This window comes from Bactrocera oleae, chromosome 6 (assembly GCF_042242935.1).
Source record: "Bactrocera oleae isolate idBacOlea1 chromosome 6, idBacOlea1, whole genome shotgun sequence".
Taxonomy (NCBI): Eukaryota; Metazoa; Arthropoda; class Insecta; order Diptera; family Tephritidae; genus Bactrocera; species Bactrocera oleae.
Window position 1 is genome coordinate 2,503,082 of NC_091540.1, and position 27,720 is coordinate 2,530,801.

The window sequence follows — 27,720 nt, forward strand, 5'->3', positions numbered from 1 at the left end:
AACATGAACATTTTTCGAAATAAACATTTTTACTTTTAAATAACTAACTAAATCTCGAAGCAATAACTGAAAAAAAAGCTTTCACGAAAGCTTTCTGCAAATAACAGTTACATGGTAACTTTATATGTTCTTCTAGCAGTGACTGAGTAGTTATTGCACAAATTTCCAGGATTATCTCTACCGAGTATATTCATATGTGTTTATAGGCGGGAATGTTATTTTTCCCGCTGGAACAGAGTTAGGAAGATGTGAAACTCATACTTTCCACTGATAAAAATCATATAAAATTATGTGTATTTTTATGTATACAGTTATTATATAGTTAGTTTAAATTTTTGATATTTTATTTAAAAGGTCTTTCACCCAGTTTCAGGTCTTTCTTGACAGTAAAAGGTTATCTCTTCTCACATAAACATACTACAATTTTATTTGAAGACTGGTTAAGGCAACACAGGTATTCCCATATATAGAATGCCAATTATAAATGCTTTCTGAGAGTTTCTTTTAACTAAAAGCTTGTTTTTGAAATATAAATTTTTGATTATATTCTTTTTGAGCATTCAACAAGGAATTTTGGAATCTTACCATAAAATAATATCTGACTTGAAACTAAACTCGTTGCTATATAATATTTGTTCATTTTAAAAATTACTTGTCTCATATTTCCGGTATTTACACCACATAAAGTGAGGTTAAGGTATTTAGGTATCTCCCTAATGATAAAAATGAAAAATAATAAACAAAAATCACTCAGAAGGTGTTCGAGAGATTGTCACAGAGCTAGTTGACCACAAATATTCAGTTATGCCAGTGAGATCATAGCTATATATATATTTTCTTTTAGTTTTTTTTTTTTTTTTGAAAATAATTCCCAAAATATTTTTTCTTTAAAGTTCAAAATTTTAATTTTAAAACAAATCGCACAGCCTTTTTATACCACATTGGTAAATCTAGTAAGAATTTCTATAAATAACCGTATATTTACAAAATATAATCACCTATTCCAATAAAATATTTGTGCACCTGCAACGTAAAATGTAAACAATAACTCATCGTATCTCATTGCCAAATTTGATTACTTGAACGTAAACAGCTGGAAAGCTCCACGGGACAACAATTTGTCAGCCGTGCAGGCGTGAATACTAACACCATTCTCAACCAAGTAGCTTTTGGGGTGAAGGGCTGGTCAATGTAATCACTAATAATAATTACTCAGCGAGTGCCCAACAGTGAACAATAAATAAATAAAAATATAAAAAAATATTTCGCAAATACAAAAGCTTTTTATGAACTTTGAAAAAGCTGCGTAGCATGGAAAAGTTCACCGAAATTCCAGTGGCTTGCAGAGGGCAGTCATTTTTATTGCTCCTGTGAATGGCCTTGTAGCACATGTAAGCATTGTTGTTTTTTTTTAATCATTTATTTATTTATTTATGCACGCATTCTTGTTGTAGTTTTTGTTTGTACTACCGCTGTCATTGACAGTTGAGTCAGCTGCTCGGCAGACAACAAACAAAACGTTTGCTGGCAACAAGCGCATGTGCCGGTTCACCGTTACTCGTTATTACTCAGACATTCAAAAATTTACTCGCCACAAAATGCCGACACTGCTCGCTATTTTTCATTAACACGCTGTCAGTGTGTTGTTGTTATTGTTGTTTCAGCATTCTTATCGGCGATTTTGTGTGTGTGTGTGCTGCTGCGTGCATGCCTGTTATCTCGTCATTTTCAACGTTTACACGTTTGTCCGTTATTCCTTATGTGTGTACGTGTATGGGTTGGTGTGCGTTTGTGCTTTGTACTTCCTCTTTGGTTGCTTCACTTCTTTGGCTGCGTGCGAGATTTTCGTGTTTGCGGCTTTCGCGCCTTTGGCACAAATCAGTCGTTTGCTAACAACACAACTTGCCAAACGTGGCCTAGAAAAGCGGTCGAAAACAGCTGCTTCTTGAACTTTATCGCTTACAAATAACTTAGAATGAGTGGGTACGCTCACAACCATTGTTGCTGTTTAATTAATTTATTGGCTATAAAAGTGAATTAATTGCCATTGTTGCGGCGTTTGTGTGATTAGTTTCGAAAATGATAATAATTTATTTTCTAATTTATGAGTATTGTGAGCAGTTCGGAAAAAAATATTAACATAGTGTTGAATTCTGTTTATAAAATGGTTTTGAAAAACAAGAAAATACTAAATTAGATTTAAATAGAAAAAAAGTTCGAGAAAACACAAAAATAAAGACAAAATTTCGAAAATATTTTCAAAAACAAGAAGAATATATGAAAATAAGTACAAAAATTACAACAACAAGAGATACATTTTAAAAAATTTTATTAACAAATGAAATAGTGTCGACACTCATAAAAATTCTGAATTAGCATTATTTGCAAAAAAAAAATTCTAGTGCAAAAAATTCAATAACATAAGCAACATTTTGAAAATATTTTACAAAACCAAACAATGCAGAAAAAATTAAAAAAATAACAACAGCAAAAGTAACATTCGAAACACATATTTTCAAAAAATATTCTAAAAATAGCCTATTATTTTCAAGTCCTAGAAAGTTGAAAAATACCTATAACTTAAAAGTATAAAATTTTCTTCTTAGATTTAACTAAAACAATTAAACAGCAAATGCAGTAGAAATTATAATAAGTCAACAAACTTTTCAATTAAGTGAGTGTCAAATTATAAGTAAATATGCCAAAATCTAAAATATCTATCCTAGGTATGCTTCACTTATAACAATGTATCTATAAAAAATCACTCATTATTATATCAAACATTTATTAAAAAAATCAATTACAAAATTTCATTTGAACTTAAAATATATAAAAGTACAATTGTTGCAATTCAAATACTACTTAAAAACCCAAAAACTTAATTTAGTGTTTCAAAAGCTCAGTGTTGAAAAAAAATTATTATTACAATCACACTGCAAAGTTACAATTTGATATATATGTTTTAAATATATAACATGTATATCTATTAAAAATAACAGAATTACAGTTAAATCGAAACGAATATAACGGTAGTCAAATTTACAGTAGTGTTGCCAGTACTTCAGCTTGAAAATTATTTTGAATTTTATAAAACAGTATATTGTTCAAATATTCTTAAAAACATTGGTATAAACATTTAAAAAACCAAAAAGTGAACTCGGCATAAATAACGGAAGCTTTGTTTATTTGCATTTGATCCAAGCCACAAATATACGAGAGTCTATATATAAGGCATCAATGAGGCAAAGTAAGTACCAAGAAAAGTAGCGATTTTAAAATTTGTAAAATAAAACTATGCAAGTAAGGAAGGCCGAAGTTCGGGTGTAACCGAGTGGAAACACTGTTACAATTTTTTTAAAGCTATCAATTTTGTTATTTTTTTTAGTTATATTACAGGTCACAGACTCAATTAGTTTTATAACTAAATTTTACCAAGACCAAAGTCTAACCAATTCCATTCATGATGATGTTCTTAAGCATCTAACTTATATTTCAGCACTATGTCTTATGCGAAATACTGGATATGTTAACTATAATAGGTCTAGTATGTATTAGCTGAGTTTAAAAAAGCTTCCTAAACTATGCAGTAATGTAAACGAAAATACAACTCTGATTATGTGAAAAACATGTGGTTGAAATTAAAATTTTAGTCTGGATAGTTAAAAAATTTATACAACCGAAAATAACATGACGAAAATATTAATAACGGAGCATTTGTTGTAGAAAATATTTATCGAAAAATTGGACAATTTTAACAAACCGATAGTCTCTGAAAAGATAAAAAGTTCATCCGATTAAAAAAAATAATTAAAAACACTTTAAGTTCTGATTCTTGTAGTTGAGAAAAAACTTAAAAGTCAAAGAACCATCAAGCTCAAATATAAATATATTGATGCCGACTATCACTAACTTACTCCTCTCTTTTTTTGGCTTGCTGCAATTCGTTCGAGCTTCACTATTGAATTCACTTTTGATTTTCCAATATCACTACAACAATTACAGGAATTTAATTAAGGTGACAATCGCTCTGCTGTATTATTTGTACCTTAAAATTTATTTATACCTAACTGATTTCATATAAGTATTTACATGCTTGACTTGCAACCGAAAACTGAGTTGGTTACTAAGGCGACCGACAACACACCCATCGGGCCAAATGTTGAACGAAATTGCAAACAACTAGAAAGTAAACCAAAGTCAAACGCAATCGAAGTCGCCGATCAACGAGCGAACAAAGAAGCAGCGCATGGCTAACGCCTTGTCGCCGCATGCTGCCACAAACATCAACAACTACGTAATATCCACAATCCACAGCAAATCACCTTCCCAGGCAGTCAACTTACTTGCCTTGTCCTTTACGCCCTCTAAATGCCGCGCACTCACCTTGAGCTGAGCGCGCAATTCACTTTCACTGTTAGCTGCTTGCGGCTTTCTCATTATATTCTCCGACAGTGCGGTGTTTATTATCGTTGCAGCTGTCACCGCAGAGTCATCAGCGCTGAAGTTGTTGTCATTTGAGAGCTCTTAACAGCCAAGCAGTCCTGAAATCACACACACCCAAAGTACGCTCGCTCGACACCACTTACTCACACATTCACTGATTCACTCACCAATTTACTTAAAAATCGTTTATAAAGTTTACGTGCAAAGCCGCACACAGCGCTGCGCAAACCTGTTGCCGATAATTGAGCACAGTGGTGTGGTAAGTATTACAACTGAACGAGTGGAAGACATAAAAAGACGCATGAAAGCGAAATGTGTATTTAAATGCGCTCTGGTTTACAGCAAAATTACGAGCGCATTAATGTGGGAACTCATCTGTATTTGTGTATATGGTTGTACTTCGCTTCGGTTGTTTGGATAATAACAGCTTTAGCCGCTGGCACAGCATAAAATGAACCACCACACCTGGTGATGGGCGCGCTGCTAATGTCCATGGCTACAGTGACGGCCACTGTCATTGTCAATGTCAATCCGCTGTTACTCAGTGATACTTCATGCCACATGCCACATTCCTTCACTGAATGATAGTTATGTGCTTGATTGAGGCATTACCACATAACTGCTCAAATAAGAACCTCAAGAAGTTTTACAACAGCATTGAATCGATATGTTTCTATGTGTCATCAGGAAATTCCAACAAATAACAGGAACACCTACTTTAATGATGAAACGTATAGATGAAGAATTATTGATGAACATTAGCTGGTGTTGTTACATGGTATCTGCAGATAATAACTCTCATCCTTACGTTTTTCGAATGGAAAATATGCAATATCGGTATTTGATTCAAATCTTGATTTGGAAGGAAAATCGAGCAGTAAAGTAAAAGATCACTGGGAGGCTGTAATTAGTAATTATAGTCCGCGATTCCCACGCTGAGCTTCGCAAAGTGGGATCTACATCGACGTCCTGGTCAAAGTCAAGACAGTCTTAAGGATATACTATGCCAAATACGACGCTGAATTGCAGAAAAACGAGCTGAAGCGCTCCAGCCAACAATATTCGAAATAGGCCGCCTTATCCACCGTACGACCTTCTTTTGTTCTCAAAATAAGGGGAAACGACACTCGCTTGACAAAAATTTTAGTTGACTAAGCAGTTCAATACCGCCATGGAGGCCGACTTTACCGAATAGAAAACTAAATTAAACAAGAAAGAAAGAGCTCAGTTAAGATGTAAGCGAAAATTTTTTTCTCTTGCAATTTGCAAGGATCAAAGCCTGGGACACCATCATCAGGTGTTGGCCAAATTTTATATTATATTAGTGAAATCATAGCTGTGATTTTATCTATTTAAGGCAAAAGGATACACTGTTAGAGATGTGGTTTTCAATGAGGCAATACTTTTTTCGGAGTTGCTCTGGCTGGAATTTATTGGAGCTATTCGCGGCGGTCACTTGCACGAAATAATTTTTAAAACATAATGGCAAACCCTTATCTATCTAATAAAGCTAAATTATTTGCCAAGTTTCAAATAAAATTATCACAAGGCTAAAAATTTAACACAATTTGCTATTAACCATTTTTTATTGTACGTATATACATATGTAACCCAAATAACAGTAAAATAAATTCTCACATAAAAATTTAAACTCTTGTGCAAGTTAAACTTTCTTGTACATACGAAAATAGCTACGGTTTAGTGAAACCTGATAAACTTAGTTTTATTTTCTACAATTAAAATGCAGTTATATAAACCATATATACATATATGCCACAAATATCCTGCTCTCGTCGACTATAAACTGTAGATACAAACTAAAAGCTGCAGCTGCAACATTTTAAAATTTAGCTTTTCAGCTCACCATTGAGACGGAAAAAGCAGAAGAAAATCTCGCCAATGACCGTACTGCAAGCTGACAACACAACTGCACCTACTATTATATTTGCTGTTGGTAATTTGGCAATTTATAGCCAGACGCTGAAGCCACAGAAAAAAATATCGACTTTGTGAAAGGAAACATAGAGCTGACTACGAAAACTTGTTATTGTTCTTGTTTTTGTAGTTGCGTATTTTAAATGGCAATTTTTAGATGCCACCGGCGAGTTGCCGAAATCTGTGTACAACAGCAACACAAAGAAAGCAGGAAAGCGCGCTAACTAAGCTAACCACAATTGCTGGCAGCAGGACTGCGGAGCGTATGAGTGATAGCGTTTTTAATCACAATGAACATAGAACGCTTTGTTGTGGTGAGTGAGTAATATGAAGCGCACTAAAAAGAAAAAAGTTAATAATATACAACCAGAGTATTCAACGAAGCAGATGAAGCACAAACATTTGCGGTAACCACACGGTGGCACCACTTTGCTGCACCAATAACACATTATTTGCCAGTACGTGCCGCACAGCGTTGCCAGCTCCCACAATTACCTATACTACGTGGTGTACTTGCAACGCCTTTCCGCTATTTTCATTCTTTGCAGCAAATAACCCCTTTGGCCTTTGGCCCGCACTCTTGTTGCTCTTCCTGTTGTTGTTGCCCATTTGTATTTCAGTGTTTTCCTTTTTGTAGGTCACTTGGCACCAGCGCAATAATGTGGCGGCCAGTGTGCACCCGCTTTCTTTGCATTATGTTGCTTTGGTTGCTAGTTGGTGATAATGTGGCAAGTTGTAGCTGCAGTCAAGTTTATCTAATATTCAAGCTAGTTGGGTAAATTGCTTGCCTTTCCTAATGCAATTTAATATTGTGGCAAATCTGTTACGTATTGAGTGCAGAAAGGCTAAGACTTCAAATGGATTTAAGATTAGAAAAATATTTTGGTTTAAATTTATTATTTTAATAATTTATATCGTTTGATAACTTAAACGTGGTGGTCGTTGGTAAAAGTTTTAGGCTGGGATTTACCATTTCGGCTACTTAAGGTGTTCTATCCATTTAAAAGTATTCTTCATCAGCACTTTATTTCCTTCTTTTCTTTAACTAACACTTTTTTCATAATTTCCAAAAAGTGTATGCACATCTGTAGTACCTATATTTGTTGAAAATGTTTTCCCCGAAGCTTTTGTCTCGATATTGAAAATGCCCAAACGAGAATAATTACCTTCTAGCTAGATTCGGCCTCGGCACTGGAAACTGCACTATTCCCAGAGTTTCCCACAAGATTTTTATCATATGTGGTGGTTCTTCGACTATCTTAAGAGCAGTGTCAAGGACATCCCAAAAATTTAACAGGCGCACCCCGCAAGGTTGGGTACTTTCCCCACTGCTTTGGCTCTTGGTAGCTAACGACCGAACTTAAAAAACAGGAGAAGATGACGTTTCAAGTGAAATACTTATTGCTCATCCTTGATAGAAACTTTTCATGACGCCCAAAAATTGAGGAGAGAGTAAGGGAGGCATCGGTTGCCTTATATTGCTGTAGAAGAGCTATGGAAAAAAGGTAGAGACTCCCACCAAAGGTGATGTTTTGGCTCTACTAAACCGTAAATTAGTCAAACCAATAATGTTCTATGGTGTTTTCATCTTGAATGGGGTGTTCAAGAAGACTACACTTGCTAAGAAGCTTGAACATGTCCAAAGAGCGATCCCCATATGCATCTCTGATGCACTACGGACTACACCAACAATAGCAGTTAATGTCATTTTAAACATAGCACCCGTGGACATTGTCGGCAGGCCGAATACATATACGGTAAATAGTAAACCAAAACCATACATACCAAGTACAGGGTTCTACAAAATTGAACAGTGGGTTGCCACCAGCCATTTAAAATTATTAATATTATTATATATCATTATTATTAAAAACATCAGAGCCATAAACCAATAATGCTTTTAATAAATTAGTAACTCAATATTAGTCCAAACTCATCATCCGGCGGAAAGCGGATCACCATATGAGCACATCCATGCGAGAATGTAATTATACCTACAAGTATAACTCAATAGCTGCACAACAACACAACAATATGCTTGCACACATTGACTCTGAGTTGTTTCTTATTTTACCAACAACACTCGGGCCACTGTCAACTTTGTTTGCCTCAGTTTAGTCAGTTCAATGGAAGTTTGTTAACAATCTAATATGGGTTTGGTGCACACAATAACACTTTCCATCCTATTGTAGACTTGTCTGTGTTTACTTAACTCTTGTTAACATTTATTAGCAACATAATTAAAATTCCACGAACACTCTGCCGTTGGGTGTTATACTGAAGCGTAAAAAGCGAGAGAAAAAGCTTCAAATACTTGTATTTACGCAGACATGTGTGAGGACTTGGTGTATTCTTTTAGGTGCTAACTTTTTGATGTGGGCGTAAATATATACATATTCGCTTTTTTTTTTCTTATCTTGCAAAATTTCATTTAATTCGCAAAGCCGAAAATGAGTTAAGTATATACTTAAGCAACACTTATTAAGTTTGCCAACGGCTGTGAATGTGAATAAAATGTATCTGTCATTTAACGACAACATAATCATATAAGTAACAACGCCAGAGGGATTTCTGTATTTAATTACAATACGTATACGCCCAAGTGGCTCCAGATCCTATAGGGTATCTAACAACTTTAAAATTGACAAATATTGTAAAATTTTATCTACACAAAGGAGAAAGTGAAAGAGAAAGGGAAAAATGGAAAGAGAAAGTGAGAGAGTAAAGAGAAAGAGATTCTTGTCTGTTATTCCTTAAAAAAAGTCTAATATCATCAAACATTACTTATTTCAAGTCATAAAAATGAATAAGTCTGCAGTTCCTAGCTAGCAACTAGTATAGCCCGCTAGCTATACCTCTAACATTAGCCAGAAATTTATTAAGCAGACGAATATCATAGGACTTCGAATTGTTTGAACAAAAGTGTGCGTTAACAATAATAAATTAAATTTACTAACTATTGTGAATAGTTTACTAGCAGCTAATCTACCGTGAATGAAGAAGAGTTTAGCAAGCTCATCAATATATAAATGTTCCAGAAATCCGTGATATTTAAGCATTTGGAACAATATAAGCATACAGAGTCATTATTTCTATAAAGTACTGAACTCAAATTGTCGTGTGATTGTGAATTAAAGTAACTGAGTGTAGTTGCTGCTCCACCGTGAATGCAAGCATTTCAGCAACCAGTTAGCCATAGCATTTTCGAACTATTACTAAGGCTTTCTTTGGTTTGCGCCACACAACCATATCTTTGAAGTTTTATGTGCTCCTTTGTTAATAAACAAACTTAAAGTCTTCGCAAGAATATGCTCCATCTATCAACACATAATGTCCAAATTATGCCAACTCCTACAAAAGCTCCACCTATACACGCCTCTTCCATAGCAACAACATAATAACGGATGAAAGCAATTATATGCTCCCTAGAGGCCACCGATAAGTACAGCGACTAAATGACGTAATAGAATGCATAAAATATTTACAATAGACATTATACAAACATACTCGTACATAATATAGCATGACATGACATAGCATAGAACTTAGTGTTACCAACCGCCCAAGCGCAACTAGCCAAATTCCATGCCATTTGAAATTACAAAGATAAACAATAAATGGACAAAGCAGCGACAAAAACGAATTTAAATAAACATCAACAGTAAATCGAACGAAAACACACACACCTTAAAAATTAAATTACTGTGAGTGTGTGTTGTTGAGGAAAAACAGCTTTTGAATGTCGTAAGAGCACTTGGCGAGCGACGTTGACTGCATAGCACTAGCATAATAGCACAAATACAGTTTTTTGTTGTTTTTTCGCTTTTTACTGTATTCGTATGCAAACTTGTTTGTTTGTATTTGTCCAAATCGAAAGTGAATCTAACGCAGAAAAATTCGGAAATTTCTTTATGCAGTTTACTTAGTGACGCTTGTGGCAACAAACGCTTTAGCGCAACGGATAGAAATTGAAAGATAGCCAGGCAGCAGCGAAAAATCTAGCAACAAATAAATGTTGCCAATGGCTAAGTGGCGGACAATTGAAGCACACAGGCAGACGCTCCGAGTCGCTTCAAATCATACACGTGGCAATAAGCCAGAGTATTATTTCTTTTTTTTTCAAATTTAATAAAACAAAAGTTGAATATTGCTTTTAAATTTTTTTCTTCAAGGCAAATAAACATTTGTATTTTATATGCATTTTGATATTGTGCAAAAAATTTTTTTAATTCAAGGTTGCGTGAGGAGAAATGCTCAACACAAAACATGCGCTTGTAAAATACTTTTTTGATATACAAAAAGTAATTTAAAAAATACAAAAAATACTCGTATATAGAATATGTAAAACAGATCAAACAGATTAAATAAAAAAAGTTATAAAAAAAATAAATTAATAAAACAAAATCTAACCATTTTTGTGCACAATCAGCTGGCCTGCGATAATATATTCCTTTAACATGCAATTAAACATGTCTGTAAATCCATACGACTGTGTTTTTTACGTCAAATAAACACAAAAATAAATAAAGTTCTTCAAATATGCTAAACTACTTGTATGCTTAACGGATTAATGTGGAATCTTTGTTTTTTTTTAATTTTTTGCACTTTTGAACACACAAACTAGTTGAATATGCAAACAAAATGCAAATTTAATAAAATTTAAGCATTTTTCCGGATATTACATTAAAATTAAATACCGTTTTAAGCACTAAAATTTCCCAAAACTCTCAAAATAAATTTTCTAATGCTCCATCCAAAACTTAGAAATTTTTTTTTAAATTTAATAAGCAGTTTATTGGAAAGGATTGCTCTATAGATATTTAACACAACTATAAACTATAAATTTATTGCTGCTACAATAAATCTTCATAGCATTTCAAACACTGACCTCTAGCGACTAGTCTATGAAACTGGAATTGACCAAATTTTAACCGCTTTTTCCAGAAGTTATCACACCTGCTTGAGTAATATACAAAGATCGAAATAATTATTTCTAGTAGCGTCCATTCAAAGAGAAAATGCACATATATGCTAAGATAATTCTTCGGATATTCTTTATATTGTAGAGATAGACTCACTTCATGCATTACTACATGAAATTAGAAAATTTCATAGAGAGCATATACAGCTAAGTTTTGATTTTTCGTAAATACAGTAACGGTTTTCATAACAATGAGCGAACTACACCTAATACTACTAATAAAAGTGGATAACTGCCGTGGATGTTCATTATATTCAATGTTCAAATAGGGGAGACGTCTTTTAAAGTTTTATTTTTGTCAGAAAGACACTTTTTTCGAATTAGTTCCAACTTTTCGATACCGATTTTGTTACATAAATGTCTTTCGGTTTTAAATTAGATCCCAGCCTCGGCAAGTTCTATCCAGCGATCATTCTTTGGAGGCCAGAGAGCAGGTTAAACTTGCTAAAAAAATACATTGGAGATTTAAGTGATTTAAAAGTTTTTAATTCATGCAACTTTGTAATCGTTTTCCTACATTTATGATAAGCTAATTGGTCGATTGTGTCTTGGGAAGATCATGCCTTACTAAACACATATGCATTCAATTCTAGTGACTCCATCTTATGGAAACGATATGAAAACTCTTTAGCTCTAAAACCGCATTAAAACTTGGCATCATTGAACAAAAATTCTTCCTAGGTCTTAACACGCCAGAGGTATTTAAACAGATATATAGTAATGACTTGCCATCTGAATGTGCTAGATAGGCTAAAAAGCCTTTGAACGAATCAAGAGATAGCGCCACAAACTATACGTCTCTATTCTTGTCTTAGAATACTAACCTACTAAGAATAATGTCAAAGTTTCAGGACATTTCGTGAGTCCTCAAATTACTGCACTCAAAGTATTTTTGGTTTTTATATAAAATATTTATTTTTCGTGTTTTATAAAAAAATACTCAAAAAAAGGCTCGCTAGAAAAAGATTACACTCAAATTATGAGAGATGCGTCACAATATCGAACCTGTATCCAGGTAGACTCACGAGTTTAAATGGGGTTTCATCTTAAAATAAATCCATATTTTCATTGAGGTGGATTAAATATTCAATTAGTGCCAATTATGCACTATTTCTTTTATTCGGAGAAGGCATTGTGGCTTAAATACGTGTATACCGGGAAAATGTTGCCTGGAAAGATCAAATGGAAACTTATCTGTACTTTATGCTATAGGAGGAAGGAAAGAACCAAACCTCTTATATCAAATAACGATAAAATATACAGACACACATAAGCCTACGCAAGTACTCTCAACTCAGCAGCTTCAATATTATTTGTGAAATGCTTTTTTAGACTACAACAAAACCACATTAGAGTAAAACAGAAATAATTTTTCATGAATATCTCCTTGACCAGACATGGATTTTTCCTTTTCGATTTAAAAATTCCAAAAAGGGATTCCGGGCTTAGAATTATTAACGAGCTTTTTAAATTATTCATAAATGATTAAAATTTTTACAGAAGTACAAATTCCAGTCCAATTTACTCTTATACTTTGGCACCTTGTCTCCCCACAAAAATGTATAAAAAAAAACTTTTTAAATTTAAAAAATAAACTCCAACGACTGTTTAGAAACTTAAATCCCTTTACTGCATAAGGATTTTAATAACAACAACCTTACGATAATAACAACTTAAAAGCATGCAAAACAAATTTGCAAACAAATCATTTTGACTTCCTGCTAAGCCTTCCGAAAAAACCGCACACTAAGCGCCTTTCAAATCTGCAACATCATTTCACTTTAATCAACTCGACACTGAGTCATTTGAATTAATTTCGACTCATTTAGCTAAGTTTAAAGTCAATTTCCACAACGAGCTGTTAATGAATATTAATTATCTAATTATATTTAAAATGCGGTAGCGCCTAAAAGTAGACTACGTTAAAGCAAAACAAAACGCGCTGAATGTGCTTACGCATAGTATACAATTGTTTTGGCTACAAATCCATATACAAATATTTGTGAGAGATTGTATATGGGTATACGAAATGTAATATATATAAATAATTTATATTACAGATATATAAAGAGTTTATATTTATATATATTCAAATAGTTTAACTTAAGAATAAATCTACAGATATTCATAAAAAATTGTATACACTGAACAGGGTATATTAAGTTTGCCACGAACTTAGAAAGGCCGAATAGGAAACGTCGGAAACCCTATAAAATATATATATAAATGATCATATTGATCCGTCTGTTTGTCCGACTATATATACGCAAGCTAATCCCTCAGGTTTTGAGATATCGATCTGAAATTCGGTACACGTTCTATTCTTACCAAGAAGCTGCTCATTAATTGGAATCGGGAAACTATATCATATAGCTGCCATACAAATTGAACGATCAAAGTGAAGTCATTGTATGGAAAAGTAAAGAAATTTTATTATTATCCAAAGCATCGCTACAATCTCCGAAGAAATTGTTCAGATGGGATCACTATTGCATTAAGCTGTCATTCTCTATATATCACTAAACGATCAAGCTCATGTATTTGTATGAAAATCTCTCTATTGAACAAAATTTGGTACAGTTTTTTTTAAAGTCTTTGCTACAATCTACGAACATATCTTTGAGATCAGACCGCTTTAGCATATAGCTGGCATTCAAACTTTTTATAGCCGTAATCTTTTATACATTTTTATGCTTTAAAAAATGCACCTGGAAGGGTATTATAGATTGTATGCATTAATTTTTCTTGTCTTTATATAAATAAAAAGCTTATGAGACGGTCAAAGAGATTAAAAAAAGCCTTTTTCATTGTTTTCTGTTGTTAATTATTTTTAATTCTTACCACTTCATCTCCTTAAAGAAGGATTTGCATAAAGTCAATTATCAACAGGAGTTGAAGTAATAATCCTATAAGCAAAAGGACTTTAAGCTTAAAGCGTGCGCTACACTTGCTGAAAACGCCCGAAAACTATCAAGAACTTATTTTGCTTTCATTCACTAATCTACTTTCTACTCGTTACTTCCTCATCGCTTCGTAAATTTCCTCACACTGTCAAAATTTTTACAAGTTTCCTGCTCCACTTTCATACACTGTTTTCTAAAAACAAACTTCATTTAATTTCACTACTTTATTTATAAACTTTTTTCCCACGGCTCGCGCTTTGGCCATTCTCGCTTCACTTTTCGCTCTTATCGTAGTCGTTTGCTCATCCGCATGGTAAATAGCACATATTTGAAACACTTATTATTAGGCACACACACACACATACATTTTAGCTATGGCATATTTTATTTAAGCACACTTACATTTAGCACCAATATTAGCGCATACTCACACAAATACACTCTTAGACATGGTTAAACGAATACATGTAATCTCACACAAACACATAGACACACACTAACCATCCACTTGAGAACGTTTCGCTGCACTCCATTGCTCGCCAAAATTAATGGGCAATTGGTTTAGTTTGCGCTACTTGAGCGTGACAAGGAAGCGGAAGTAACTTTTTAGATATTTTGGTTTACAATAAAAATACCTAATTGGAACAATTGTTAAATATTAAATTAGTGCTAAGCATTTCAATATCTGTGTTCGATTCGTCACTCTATCTCTGTCTATCTCTCTTGTTAGCAGAGTTGCATAAGAAAAAGAAGAAATGATTTAAACATTACAATGAGCATGAAAGTATTATATCAGCTTTCTCTTTCTATTTACTTATGCCAATTAATTTATGCAAGTTGTTTGTTTGTTTCGCCATTATGATAATTTTGACGGGATGAAAACCATTTAAAGGAACTATTGCCTCTGAGTTGATTTAGACAGGTCCGTTTTATTCTTACGTCGACGTACAAGTATACGCGAACTAGTCCCTCAGCTTTTGAGATACACACATTATCTTTTCCCCCGAAGAAACTGCCTATTTATCGGATTCGCGGCATACCGAATAGCACATAGCAGTCATACAAACTGAACGATTAGAATCAAAATCTCGTATAGAAAACTTTTTCATCTGACGAGATATCTTCTCGAAATTTGTTACGGATTATTTTGCAAGAAAAACTACAATATCCGAAAAAAAAATTCTAGATCGCATTACTATAGCATACTTGTATAGCTGTCATACAAACTGATTATTGCGAGAACTCGCTAAAATTATTTCATTTCGGAAACAGATATTTGTGTTACCAGCTAAAATTTTCTCTACAGGTTACATGCATATTTATATATCTGCATGCGTATTTGCTTTAGTAGAAAAAATACACAATAACTTTCCTTCCATTCGTTCAGTAAACATAATAATGTGATATATAAATCTATTTAGCTTTTTTATTTACGCAAAGGCAATAAATTATATGTACATACATTAGTGAAATGGCAGAAGCGCCAATGACTCAAACGACTTTCCATTTATACTAGTATGAGTACAATTTCTTGTTTATTGTTTTTCGAAGATCTATGTATGTGTGAACGCATTTGTTTCCGTGTTGTATATGTGCCACACGCCACTGTTTGCCTGTTGTGAGTGTTTTATACAGTTAAATCAAACAAGAGAAATGTATAAAACTATCCGCACAAGCAAACAGTGCTTCTATAAAGTCTTTTTAAAAACCAAATATTTGCATTACCCTGCAGAATTTCATTTATTATATTTATTTGCTTTCTTGCTCATGTCAGCACATTGTGATATGTTGCACAGTCTAACCCTGCCCTAATGCACATATAAAAGTTTCTATGTTGTATTTGTATATTACAGCCGCTACTTACTCGCCACTAAGAGCCGCTACTTTTACGTGCTCGAACGTCGCTGTAGCCGGATGAAAGAGGAATTTTATTGCAATTTTTCGTTACACTTGGCTGGTATTGTTTACAAGTCTGGAAAAAGAGTGGGGATGATTCATAGAAAACTTGAATTAGTTAGGTACAAATGATGGGAGTTGGAAAAGTCAGGTTAACGAAACACTAACGGTTATTAAATGCCAAAGCACCTATGTCTAAAAAACTACATCTCGGGTTTAAGGAATATAACAACAAGTAAAAGCACTAACTTTGCTTGCACCGAAGCTATAATACAATTCACAGATACAAAAGATTTCATACACGATGCTACAGCGATCCGATCTCAACAATTTTTTTGAAAATTGTGCCGTTGCATTGGACCATAATCTGTGCCAAATTTCGTGAAGATATGTCAAATAATAAGGTTTTCCATAAAAAGACTTGCGTTTGATCTGTCAGTTTTTGCGATAGCTATATGCTATGGTAGTATGATTTGAATAATTTCTTCGGAGATTGTAGCGATGCCTTGAGTTTTAATATGTGCCAGATTTCGTGAACATATCTCCTCATATAAAAAAGTTTCCATATAACGACTTGTGTTGGAACAGTCAGTTTGTAGGTTAGCTATATGCTATAGCTGTCCTTTTCAAACAAATGAGCAGCTTCTTAGAGAGAAAAGGACGTGTGCAAAATCTCAGATCGATATCTCGAAAACGAAGGGACTAGCTCGCGTATATACAGACAGTCTAACGAAGAGACGGTCATATTATATTATATATATACTTTATAAAGTCGCTGGCGCTTCCTTTTGGGTGTTAAAAACATCATGGCGTATGTAATATATCCTGTTCAGGGTATAAAAATAGAGTGGAAAATGTTTACATCTCTTCACGTTGTTCCTCTTCACGTTGTTCTGTTACAATTTCATTTTACTTAAGTGTTATAAAACAGCCTGAAATTTATGCAATACATTAATCAAACCTTATCTAACCAAGCCTTACTTAAAGCATTTCGACTTGGTTTAACCTAACCTTACTTAATTTCATTCAACTCAAATTTTTTTTTTCTAATCTAACATCAGTTAGCTTAACTTGACCGCAGCTAACCAAAGCTAACCCAACTTAACCTGACCGGACTCTATTTAACTTAACCTAACTTTATTAAACATAACCTTAACTTACTGCGTTCCTTTGCAAAATATGCTCTGAAATTTGGCAGAAGTCCCGACTAAATAAAAGGTTTCACTTTTATAAAAAAATACTCCATATATAGACAAAACAAATTTAGAATTGCGGAAACCATATAAGCATCGTATTAAATTTTATATTTCCAAGCAAATAACTAAGCAATAATAATTATATGCAGTATTTAATAGCCACGTGTTATTAACCTATTCCAAGTCACTCATTACATATCCTTAGAGACACATATATGTGTTGCGTGTATTGTCTGCAAGTGCTTAAGCCTCAATTGAGTGTTTTCAATTAATTTGCTGAAAATGTGGGTTGTGTGAGTGATGAGCAATTAATTTAATAGCTTTTGTTTTATGAGAAGTTTACTAAAGTAATAACACGATATTTGATTAAAGTTAAAGAGATAAGCTGTATATATATATTCTTCTCAGTTTTTTGAGAAGTTGAGAGACACTTGTAAAAAGAGATGTGAAAGTGTGATATGTTCTCAAATAGTTGCATATATTCAAACTATTTTAAACTCTTTGCACGCCATTTAAAAAATGCTTGCAAAAAACACTAAATATATTTTAAGGCTTCTTAGAACATGACGCTGAATATTTCCTAAAAATTTCATTGCTATTAAAACCGAAATGAGCACTTTGAAGGTGCCTCTTCTTCGTTTGCTCTTTTAACATTTCTGTAGCATATATAGCATAAATTTACCCAAATAAAAGTTTAAAAGTTATCCTTTCAATCCAATCCAATCATTCTTCGTCAAGTCGCTTGGCAATCTGATAGGTTATTCGATTCATTTTTTTGGAAAGGAAATCGAGCGATAAAATTAAATAGCGCTTGGATTCTTTATACCCTTACTTTGTTTCTTCGATAGTGACCGTCAAAATTGATTTAGTGAGTTTCAACGCGGTTATACAGCGGTTTCCACGCTCAGGCGTTCTCCACTATAAAGTAATAAAAATGCACGATAGCGTACTAATATGAGATGGGCATCTTAAAAGAAAAAGATCACAGATATTTAATATACGAAATGATTTAATCGAACTGTCGCCGAATTGAAAATAAAACAGCTCCACTTGTTGAAGAAAAGCGTGCTCTTGCACCGCGATCCTCAAGATTTGACCACAAGCGACTTATTTGTTTACCAAACTTCAAATAACTATTCGACGTGTGGGAATTGAATTTGTGCAGGTTATCGCCACTACGGAGGTCTTTGTGTACCTTTAGAAAACTTATTTTTCATAAGGCTTAAAGAAGTTGGATCATCAGTAGGTTAAGTTTATCGAGGCTAATTTAAGCTATCTTAAGAAATAAGTTGCCATTTTTCCACACACTAATAGCACTAACTAGTGCAACACTCCGACCACCTTCTCATCTCGAAATTCACTCACACATTTGCAGCCATTAATGTCCTCATAACATAATTTATGCCTCGAAATTAATAATTATCTTAACTAACACTTCCAATCGTGGAAATTATTGCCACCATTCAACATGGAACGCGGCAACGCACTCGCCGCTTTTCGTTGAGTCAACACAATTGAGCAATTAAACTCAACCATCTCAGCGGTAATGGAAATATTTAGCTTGCTTCATTACAGCCGCGCTGTTGGCGACGCAGTTGGCGGGTTTATTACGCCTTAAGTGCAGCTATTTTCGGCGCTCTCTTAGCGCTATAACGGTTTTGATTAGGACAATGAAAGTATTTATTACTCAACCGGCATGCCAAGTGGATGGCAAGCGCGTAAGCTTGATTATCTGCATGTTGGTGCGCGTCAAAAAGTTTTACTAGTTGAATATAGAAATAGACTTGGGGTTATTATACCCAGCTGTGTTGATGAGTAGCGCTAGCTGGAGAGCGCATAGAACAATTTCTACTAAAATTTTTTTTAATGCCTATGTTTATTATGTTTTCCTCTCGCAAATTGTTGCATAGTTTTGTTCATCTAACGGTTGTTTGTAATATCACAAACCAATCGTGATAGATATAGAGCTATATGTATATATCAAAATGATCAGGATATAACGATTATATTAAAAACTATTAATAGCGCGATAACTGTGAAAATGAACGTAATAACCCAATACTAATTTCATCAGATTATGTCACTTTACAATATACAAATCAAGCAACATGGAAGATATCGGGATAAAATTTTATACACATAGTAGCAATAATATTCTGTCTGAACTATCGTCTAAAAATGATCGCCATCCGACTATAATGTTTCAAAGTACCTCAATTGCGAATAATAAGACTTTTCTGGCTTTGAATAAAAAATATCAGTGAGAGTGATAAAAATTCTTAGTAAAAAATTAAGTGTCAAATTTTTGCTGATAATAAGGGAATATGCTTCTATAAATGATTAAAATCTGTTGTAATATCCGTACCCCCATATATACCTAATATAATATACAAAATTTCGTCCCGTTTCTTGACCTTATATTGCTTAACTCGGTATTGTTGTAAGACATCTCAGTGAAAGCTTGTGGCAATATTACGATTAATTTAATATTTTCTAAAGTTTGAACAATCACTAAAAATATATTGTTGCCTTTGATCCATGCTAATTCTACGAGTTTACAGCATTTGGATGCACTCGAACTTAGTCTTTCCTTATTTATTTCGTAATCGACTCTTTTTTAACCCCGCACAGTATTTAAAATAACTGAAGTTTTTCATTTCACATATGCAGCTAGCAGCTATAATAAATTTAATTTAATTTCTCAGTTAAAGACTGAATTTATCCCTTTAATTCCCTTTCGCTCATTGCTTTTTGCACATATTAAATTTACAACCACTTAAACCGACTACAAAATCCCTTCCTTCCTCTTGATTGCATTTAAACACACCGCCGTTTTATTATCCGCCTTTTTAATCACACCACATCATGCAGTCGCCCCTGGTCCAACTCCTCTTCATGTTTCCCTTGCGCTTTTTCTCTCTTGTCAGCGGTGTTTTCAACTACATCAAACGAATGGCTGAGTCTTGAATTGCAATGAAATTTTGCAATTTACATGCAAAATTATACCAAAATGGAGTGAAACGAGCGTTTCGCGACAGCAAAGCAACAACTAACGACAACAACAACCAGCCGTATATATACTATATATATACATATAAGTATAACAATGTCAACAGCAACCGCAAGTGTTGGCTTCAAGAGCACTCAAACACACTCTTCCACATAAACCGTATGTTTACGTCTACTGCCGCCGTCGCCGTTATTATGCAAATATGACCGACGACTCATCATTATTGTTGTCATGTCCTTTTTGTCGTTGGTCACCTTAGTGGCCACTCAAGGTTCAGTCCTTGTTTGCGTGTTGCACTCGTGCATACCTGCGTGTGAATGCTTTTAGCTTCCAGACTGTGTTTTAAATTTGTTGGCGATTTAACGCTTTTTTATGGCAAAAAATCATTTATATACATACATACCTATATTATACATACATACAGGAAAAGAAAAGAGAGCGAAAGTGAAGGAAGTTTTGTTTGAAAATTATACATAAGAGAGAGGTGCCAGCTCTATGAAGAAGAAATAATCATTACTATTCATTAAATTGCCAGCCTCTAAAGATTTTTCAGGTGTGCAAAAAAATTTTTTTATTCAATTTTATAAGCATCTCTTTAGAAAGAGATTTTTACCTTACAAAATGAGATTAGTTAAATGCTGGTGAGTGTCAGCGCAACCATTATCTTTTGAAGGAATTATCGCCTATATTAAAGCAAGTGTTTTAAGGTACATTTTTTACCAAAATTCTTTCATACTTCTATCTTTTATGCATTGCATTTTGCTATTATTATTAAAACATTTCGTTCTCTAACTCATACCTATTGCTTGATTCACTCAAAGTCTCAGCAAAAATCCCTTTGACGTCCACATTATTTATTGAATACTATTAAAGTGAAATTTATTAACATCTTATTGAGAAAGTATAACTACCGCGACACAATCCAAGCAATAGTTATATAAAATGCACAGAAGGCAAGTTTATTGACCCAGATTGCATATCAAAAATGGAAGATATTAAAAGTAATGGACAAAAATAAGCAAAACGTAACTCACTAAAAGCAAATTTATCATTATAATCATTTAATATTAACGAAAGGCACATCAAAAACTCATAAGGCTTAAGTAAGGCTCGTTAATGCGCCCAACACAGTATTGCACAAAAGTATTCGACCACCACCTACCAGTGCTGCCAATCATTTGTAATGTTTGGTCAATAAAAACGAGACGAAAGCGAGAAATTCAGGTCAGCTGCGTGTGCCTCGAAAGATGCGCATAAAGTGAAGTAGATTTAGTCACTTATATATATTAGGGTGTCCATTATTTACAAAGTTATTATTATTTTTTTTTTTTGCAAATGCTCCCAGTAGTTTCAGTTCTTGTCCCCAAAAATTTTTCAAAAAAAAAATTTGTATTGCAATTTAAACCGTGCCTAAATTACTTTGCTTTTCTCATATATATAGCAAGGGATTTTTTGATCTTTTGCAATAAATTTTTTATCTCCAAAGCGAATAAATCTACCACTTTGCAAAACTCATATTTTAATAAAAAAATTTCGACTTTATAAAAATTTCCCAATAAATTCATACAATTATGTATAGATTCTGCGTTGCTCATACGCCATGGTGCACTATATGAATACAGTACATGATGCATAACTTTAACTGCGTATAACTTTTATAGTAATGTTTTTTTGAAAACAATTATAAAGACCTTTTTTGTAAATCGGAAAAGTTTGTATTAGAATATTGCCTTTTTAAAGTTGAAGATTTATTTTCTTTAAAGCTAAAAAATTTATTGCAAAAGATCAAAAAATTACATATTAAATATCTATGGAAAAAGTAAATTGATTTAGGCACGGCTTAAATTTAAAATGAATAGCTTGTTTAGTTTGGATTCTTATTTTCAGTGCAAAGACTGAAACTTCAGGGGTCGTTTGCGAAAAACAGATCATTAGGGGAATAACGGATACCCTACTACACATATGTATATATATAATAAATAAACATATATTTTGATGTGTAAGAAAAGTAGGAAATTTAGTATAAAGTGCCCATCAATCACACATAATGCGTACGCGTTCGTTAACATTATCACTTGCCATATTTCTTCTGCTTCTACTTTTATCTAAATGTGCTTTGTTTTTAGTTTTATATCTTCAGTTACATATGTATTTTCTAGCGAGCGCCAGCATAAATCGTTTCGTTGAACATTTTCAAGCACGCCAAAATGTGTCGATAAATGGCAAATGTACACATATATATATTTAGTTATATATATAAATATATATGTACAGCACATATATGCACCCACACTTTCCCATTAAATCGCAAAATAAATAAAAGCTAATGCTATGCAGAGCCTATGACAATGCCAGCTATTCCGAGTTAATATATGCCAATATTTCATTTTTCTTCGAGCCAAGTAACGCTTAAATATATACAAGTGTAAAAATATATAAATATACATATATACTTGTATATACATTTATACGTCTGTATAGCAATGTAGCTTAGATTTTATCGCTGCCGACATATTGGCGCGTGCGAATGAAGTAAACAATTTTTTGGTGTTAAAAGTTGCCAAATTCCTTTTGGCTTCACAAATCCATATGCACATATATATGTTTTGAAGATTTTCCTCCGCCTAGCGTTGAAACGCCTTATGCCACAGACAAAACCAAGTAGGCGCGATGTTTTTTCTACAATAAAGCTGCAATTTGCATAATACTCCCACCTAATTTATATAATATTGTTGGAGTAAAGCTTCCCAAGCATACAGTTATTTGATTTCGATGAATGTTTTATGGATTTTAGTAAAAAAAAACCTACCAAGGTCTAATACTGTGTGTTTTTCGAACATTTTCTATCCCATTAGTCGAGGATCTTCTTCCAAGTATATAGAATAAGGCGTTTGTGATTCCACTCTGACTTAAGCCCACAATTTGTGACTTTATAAACTCGAATTTATTACTTTGTGTTTATGAATATTCTTGCAAAAATGTTTAATAAAGTAAATATTTTAGAAACTCTGAGTTAAACACGATAGTGTTCGCTATACAAACTCGAGTTTACTGAACTGTGTTTTTAAATATCTTACTTATGTTCTAGTTTGCGAATATGTTAAACTCAAAGTTTAACTAGACTTTTTTAAATATAACATAAGCCTTGAACGTAGGTCAACTGTATACCAATCAATTTTTGATAACATGATGTTAAAGTCATATCAAAATCTATAATATTATAGCTTAATATAATGTTACAAACCAAATTTGATATTCCATATAAGTTTAAAATCCTCGTTCCAGTTTTTTTTTTTAAATTACTGGTACACTATTAAGCCCTTTCAAAAAATCTAATCTAACCTTCATTTGCTACTAGCACAAACAGTTTCAAAAAGCTCATCTAACAAAATTAGCCAACTAAATGAATTTAAGGCCCACCCACCTTTACATATATCAAAGTATTATTGCAAAACTTCGCTATCTACTGAACTGCTCTAAAGGTATTGCCACCAAACGCTCAAAGCCCTTCTTGTAGCCATCTGAAAAACGTGACAGCTGAGACAAGCGTTTACAAATGATTGCTGCATGTTAATGTGCTGTCACTTTCAATAAAGCGAATATCCAATGAAACATAAGAAACCCGCAAACTAAGTAAAAGTATAAATACAGAGACGAAGAAAATGTTTTGTTGCAGAATATAGTAGATACCGTCAGGCATAGAAAGGTACTATTGTGTTGAGGCGAGCTAAAAAAAGGTGTTTTTTTCATATGTATGAATTTATATTTTATACCCGTGATTTTTCTATGTGTTTATAGGGTTTTATGTTTTAGTTAATATTACCTTATAGACTACGTAAGCCTAGCCTGTGTTAGTTTAAGCTTGAGGAAAAAAGTATACATATGGAAACTTTAACTTTTTCCTTATACTCCAAATGAACGGAGCGACATGACTATAGACTCGCAGAACACTGAACCGACAACTTCTTTAAAATATTCATGATGGCAGCAGTTGCCATCTATCTAAAGATTAAATAAACTTCAGTATTTACATCTATTTAAATATGAAACTTTTTGAGAAAAAGAAAATTTTAAGACCACTTAGTCATCCATGCTTTAGCGCTTCAGACTTATAGAGCGTAATTTTCGTCGAGAGAGGGATCTGCTAATCAATCGTCTAACAATCCCAAGTAGCACCTGTTGGCAAGTAATATTCTACGCTTGATCTCCAGTCTCTGATTGCTGGTGGTATTTATACGAGTTCCGCTAGAATATTACCAAAATAACAATATTATAACAACAAGAAGAAAAGTATTATTATTGTAGAACAAGGTGGTTTTCTCAGCGAATCCGGACCATAATCGCATTCAGTTCCGCCAGAATGAAGTTTTCATCCCTCTATTTGACATTGATTATTATTATCTGGTTTCTGTTCCATACACACCTTCCTACTTTGTATTTGGTTAATTTTGCACTTCCTGTCTCTTTTCGATATTAATATCTGGTACCTGTTACATATACACCTTCCCTCTTTGTATTTGCTTAATTTTGCACTTCCTGTCTCTTTTCGATATTCCTTTTCACAACAACATATTGTTATCGAACTCATATTTCCACAGCGCACTACCCAATACCACTTAGTTGTCTAAACTTTTTACTTTGTGCAGGCTATTTGTGTTGTATTATGATTTATGGAAGCCCATCAATGCGACGTGTTGGCTTTATTGAGTGGTCTTAAAGGTATTGTGTGTCGAAGCAATGGTGAACAAAAGCAAAAGAAAAGTAGTAAAAACGAAAATTCAAAAAATGAAAAATATGCGGACTCACCTCTTACACATGTCATCAGTTAACATCAAACATTTTTCGTACTAAGCTTACCACTTAAATCTTTTTTCTTATATCTCTCTTTACTTGCAGATATGGCAGCTTATTAGGCAGTTGGTGAGAGATACTAAATAAAAAGCGGAGCTTAAAATATATAAATTTGAGCAAGACGAAGTTAAATCAAAATTCATCTGAAAACGTGTACTCCTCTCAACATAAAACCTGCAACAGCTCACTCACTCACTTCTACTCCAGGCCTCTCAACTTCAACTCTATAGTAGCTTAGGTGCACTATAGACTATACAACATGTCACACAACGTCGCTACAAACGCGTACCCCGATGAACCGCAGATCCCGACGTTGGCGCTCTTCCCGCTCGAAGAGGCTATCGACTCGCCGTTGCTACACAATCTCAGCACAGCGATGGCTGTGAGCATAGAGAATGACACCTACAATATAACCATGGAATATTCATACTATGAGAATTGTCCAACAAATGGTGACTCTATTGGGCATATAGTGAATTTTGTGCTCTATGTGATCGTTTGTGTTATTGGTCTGTTCGGTAATACGCTTGTGATCTATGTCGTGTTGCGTTATTCGAAAATGCAAACCATTACGAATGTCTACATACTCAATTTGGCAGTGGCTGATGAATGTTTCCTTATTGGCATACCTTTCCTGCTGCATACCATAGTTAGCGGTAGTTGGCAATTCGGCAATTTCATGTGTAAAGCTTATATGGTCAGTACGTCAATTACGCAGTTTACTTCATCGATCTTCTTATTGATCATGTCAGCAGATCGTTACATAGCCGTTTGTCATCCGATCTCTTCGACGCAATATCGCACGCCACTCATTTCGAAGTTAGTATCCTGCTTCGCATGGCTTGCCTCGGCCCTACTGATGTTACCGGTTATCATATTCGCGAATACGGTAGAGCAAAGTGGACATATTTCATGTCACATCAAGTGGCCTGAGTTGGGACATCATGAAACCGGTTTCACTTTTATTATGTATGTCTTTACGCTCGGTTTCGCTACACCGCTCGTCTTCATACTCTGCTTTTACTACCTCGTCATACGGAAATTGCGTACTGTCGGCCCACAGAATAAGTCAAAAGAGAAGAAACGTTCCCACCGCAAGGTAACACGTTTAGTGCTGACCGTCATCACGGTTTATATACTTTGTTGGTTGCCCTTCTGGATTTCGCAACTAATACTCATCACAACTACCCCCAGTCTGTGTGCTACACGCTTTGAAATTGCCATCTTCCTGCTTGTCGGCTGTCTCGGTTACTCTAACTCAGCGATGAATCCCTTCCTCTATGCGTTTCTAAGTGAAAACTATAAAAAGAGCTTCCGCAAAGCATTCGCCGCCATAACCGCTATAAACGCGAAGGACACTACATTCACAGCCAGCGGCACCGGCACTGTGCCTACAGCTGAGCTGCATAGCAAGGATATTAGTATGTTCAGCAAGTTGGGTAAGAAGGGTCGCAAATTGGCGGCTATACGACAACAACGACAAAAGCAAAAGGAGGCGCTACTAGGTGTGGATAGTAACACAACTACTTTGCTTACAAATACCACGTATGGCACGGCTACGACCGCGACAACAATGACCGTGGCCGAGACGTCCGAAGCATTGCCGACGGAAATTACAAATGCCAATCTCACGCTTACTGCGTGCTATGACAATGGTCAGCTGATTAAAGGCAACAATACAACAGCTGAATCTTCGGAGCTGAGCGCTATCAGTGTGGTAAATGAGGCGACAGAGTTGCAAGCCAATGGCGGTGTGTCACATGCAAATGCGGCGACGGAGCGACCGCCGGTGTTGCGCACAGATTTATAAGAGAATTGATGCAGAATGTATGTGTGAGTACGCAAAGTGTACTGGGTTTGGAAAACTTAGGGCAAAAATGTACTGCTGGAGTGCTTAGCGCTTAAGTTTAAGTTTAAGTAAATAATATGCGGCTGTTCGAACTGTTTAAGAAGAAAGAGTACTTACATAATAAAAATAATGACTACTGTTAGTTATATTTTTTTTTATTTTTGCAACTTTATACTATACATAACTATAGCAACTTGTCCGCCACTGTAAAAAAATTGCATAAACTTTATTATTAATTGATAAATACGTATTTATACCTATAATTGCTCAGCAAACAACTTATATGATTATAAATCTTAGCTTCTAATTTATTTGTAGCAACTATTTTAATACTTATTAATCACTCCTATGCTGAAAAACAAAAAAAATATTTTCTACCATAGTATTCAATGTCTTCTGGGTAGTATGTGTTAGTCTGCTAAGTATTTGTGTACCTGTACATATCAGTGATTGTATGTAAATTAATGTTCAAATGTAATTCAATGGTAAATACGTACAAAATATATGTGGATACCAACTACTAATAAAATAAAGTGATGAGAACTAATTTACCTGGTCGCAAATAAAGTGAGTACATAGTACGTAAGGTACTATTATTTGGTTTAATTGAGTCGATTAACGATTACAGCAAGTTGTCGAACTCGATGTAATGTAAT

At 34.1% G+C, this 27,720-nt stretch overlaps 1 protein-coding gene across 4 annotated transcripts in view; it reads left to right on the forward strand.

Moving 5' to 3' along the window:
• LOC106622600 (somatostatin receptor type 5) overlaps positions 1–27,471 on the forward strand; it is a 37,340-nt gene extending 9,869 nt beyond the window's left edge. For 3 of the 4 annotated variants that reach the window (XM_036358453.2, XM_036358454.2, XM_070111274.1), the window contains exon 3: positions 25,261–27,471. In XM_036358453.2, the coding sequence (XP_036214346.2) occupies positions 25,475–27,025 (1,551 nt within the window). In that variant the 5' untranslated portion in view covers positions 25,261–25,474 and the 3' untranslated portion in view covers positions 27,026–27,471. Of the gene's footprint in view, positions 1–2,906; positions 3,248–25,260 lie in introns of those variants that run through there. The other variant, XM_036358455.2, reaches the window with a different exon arrangement.
• The last annotated feature ends 249 nt before the right edge of the window (positions 27,472–27,720 follow it).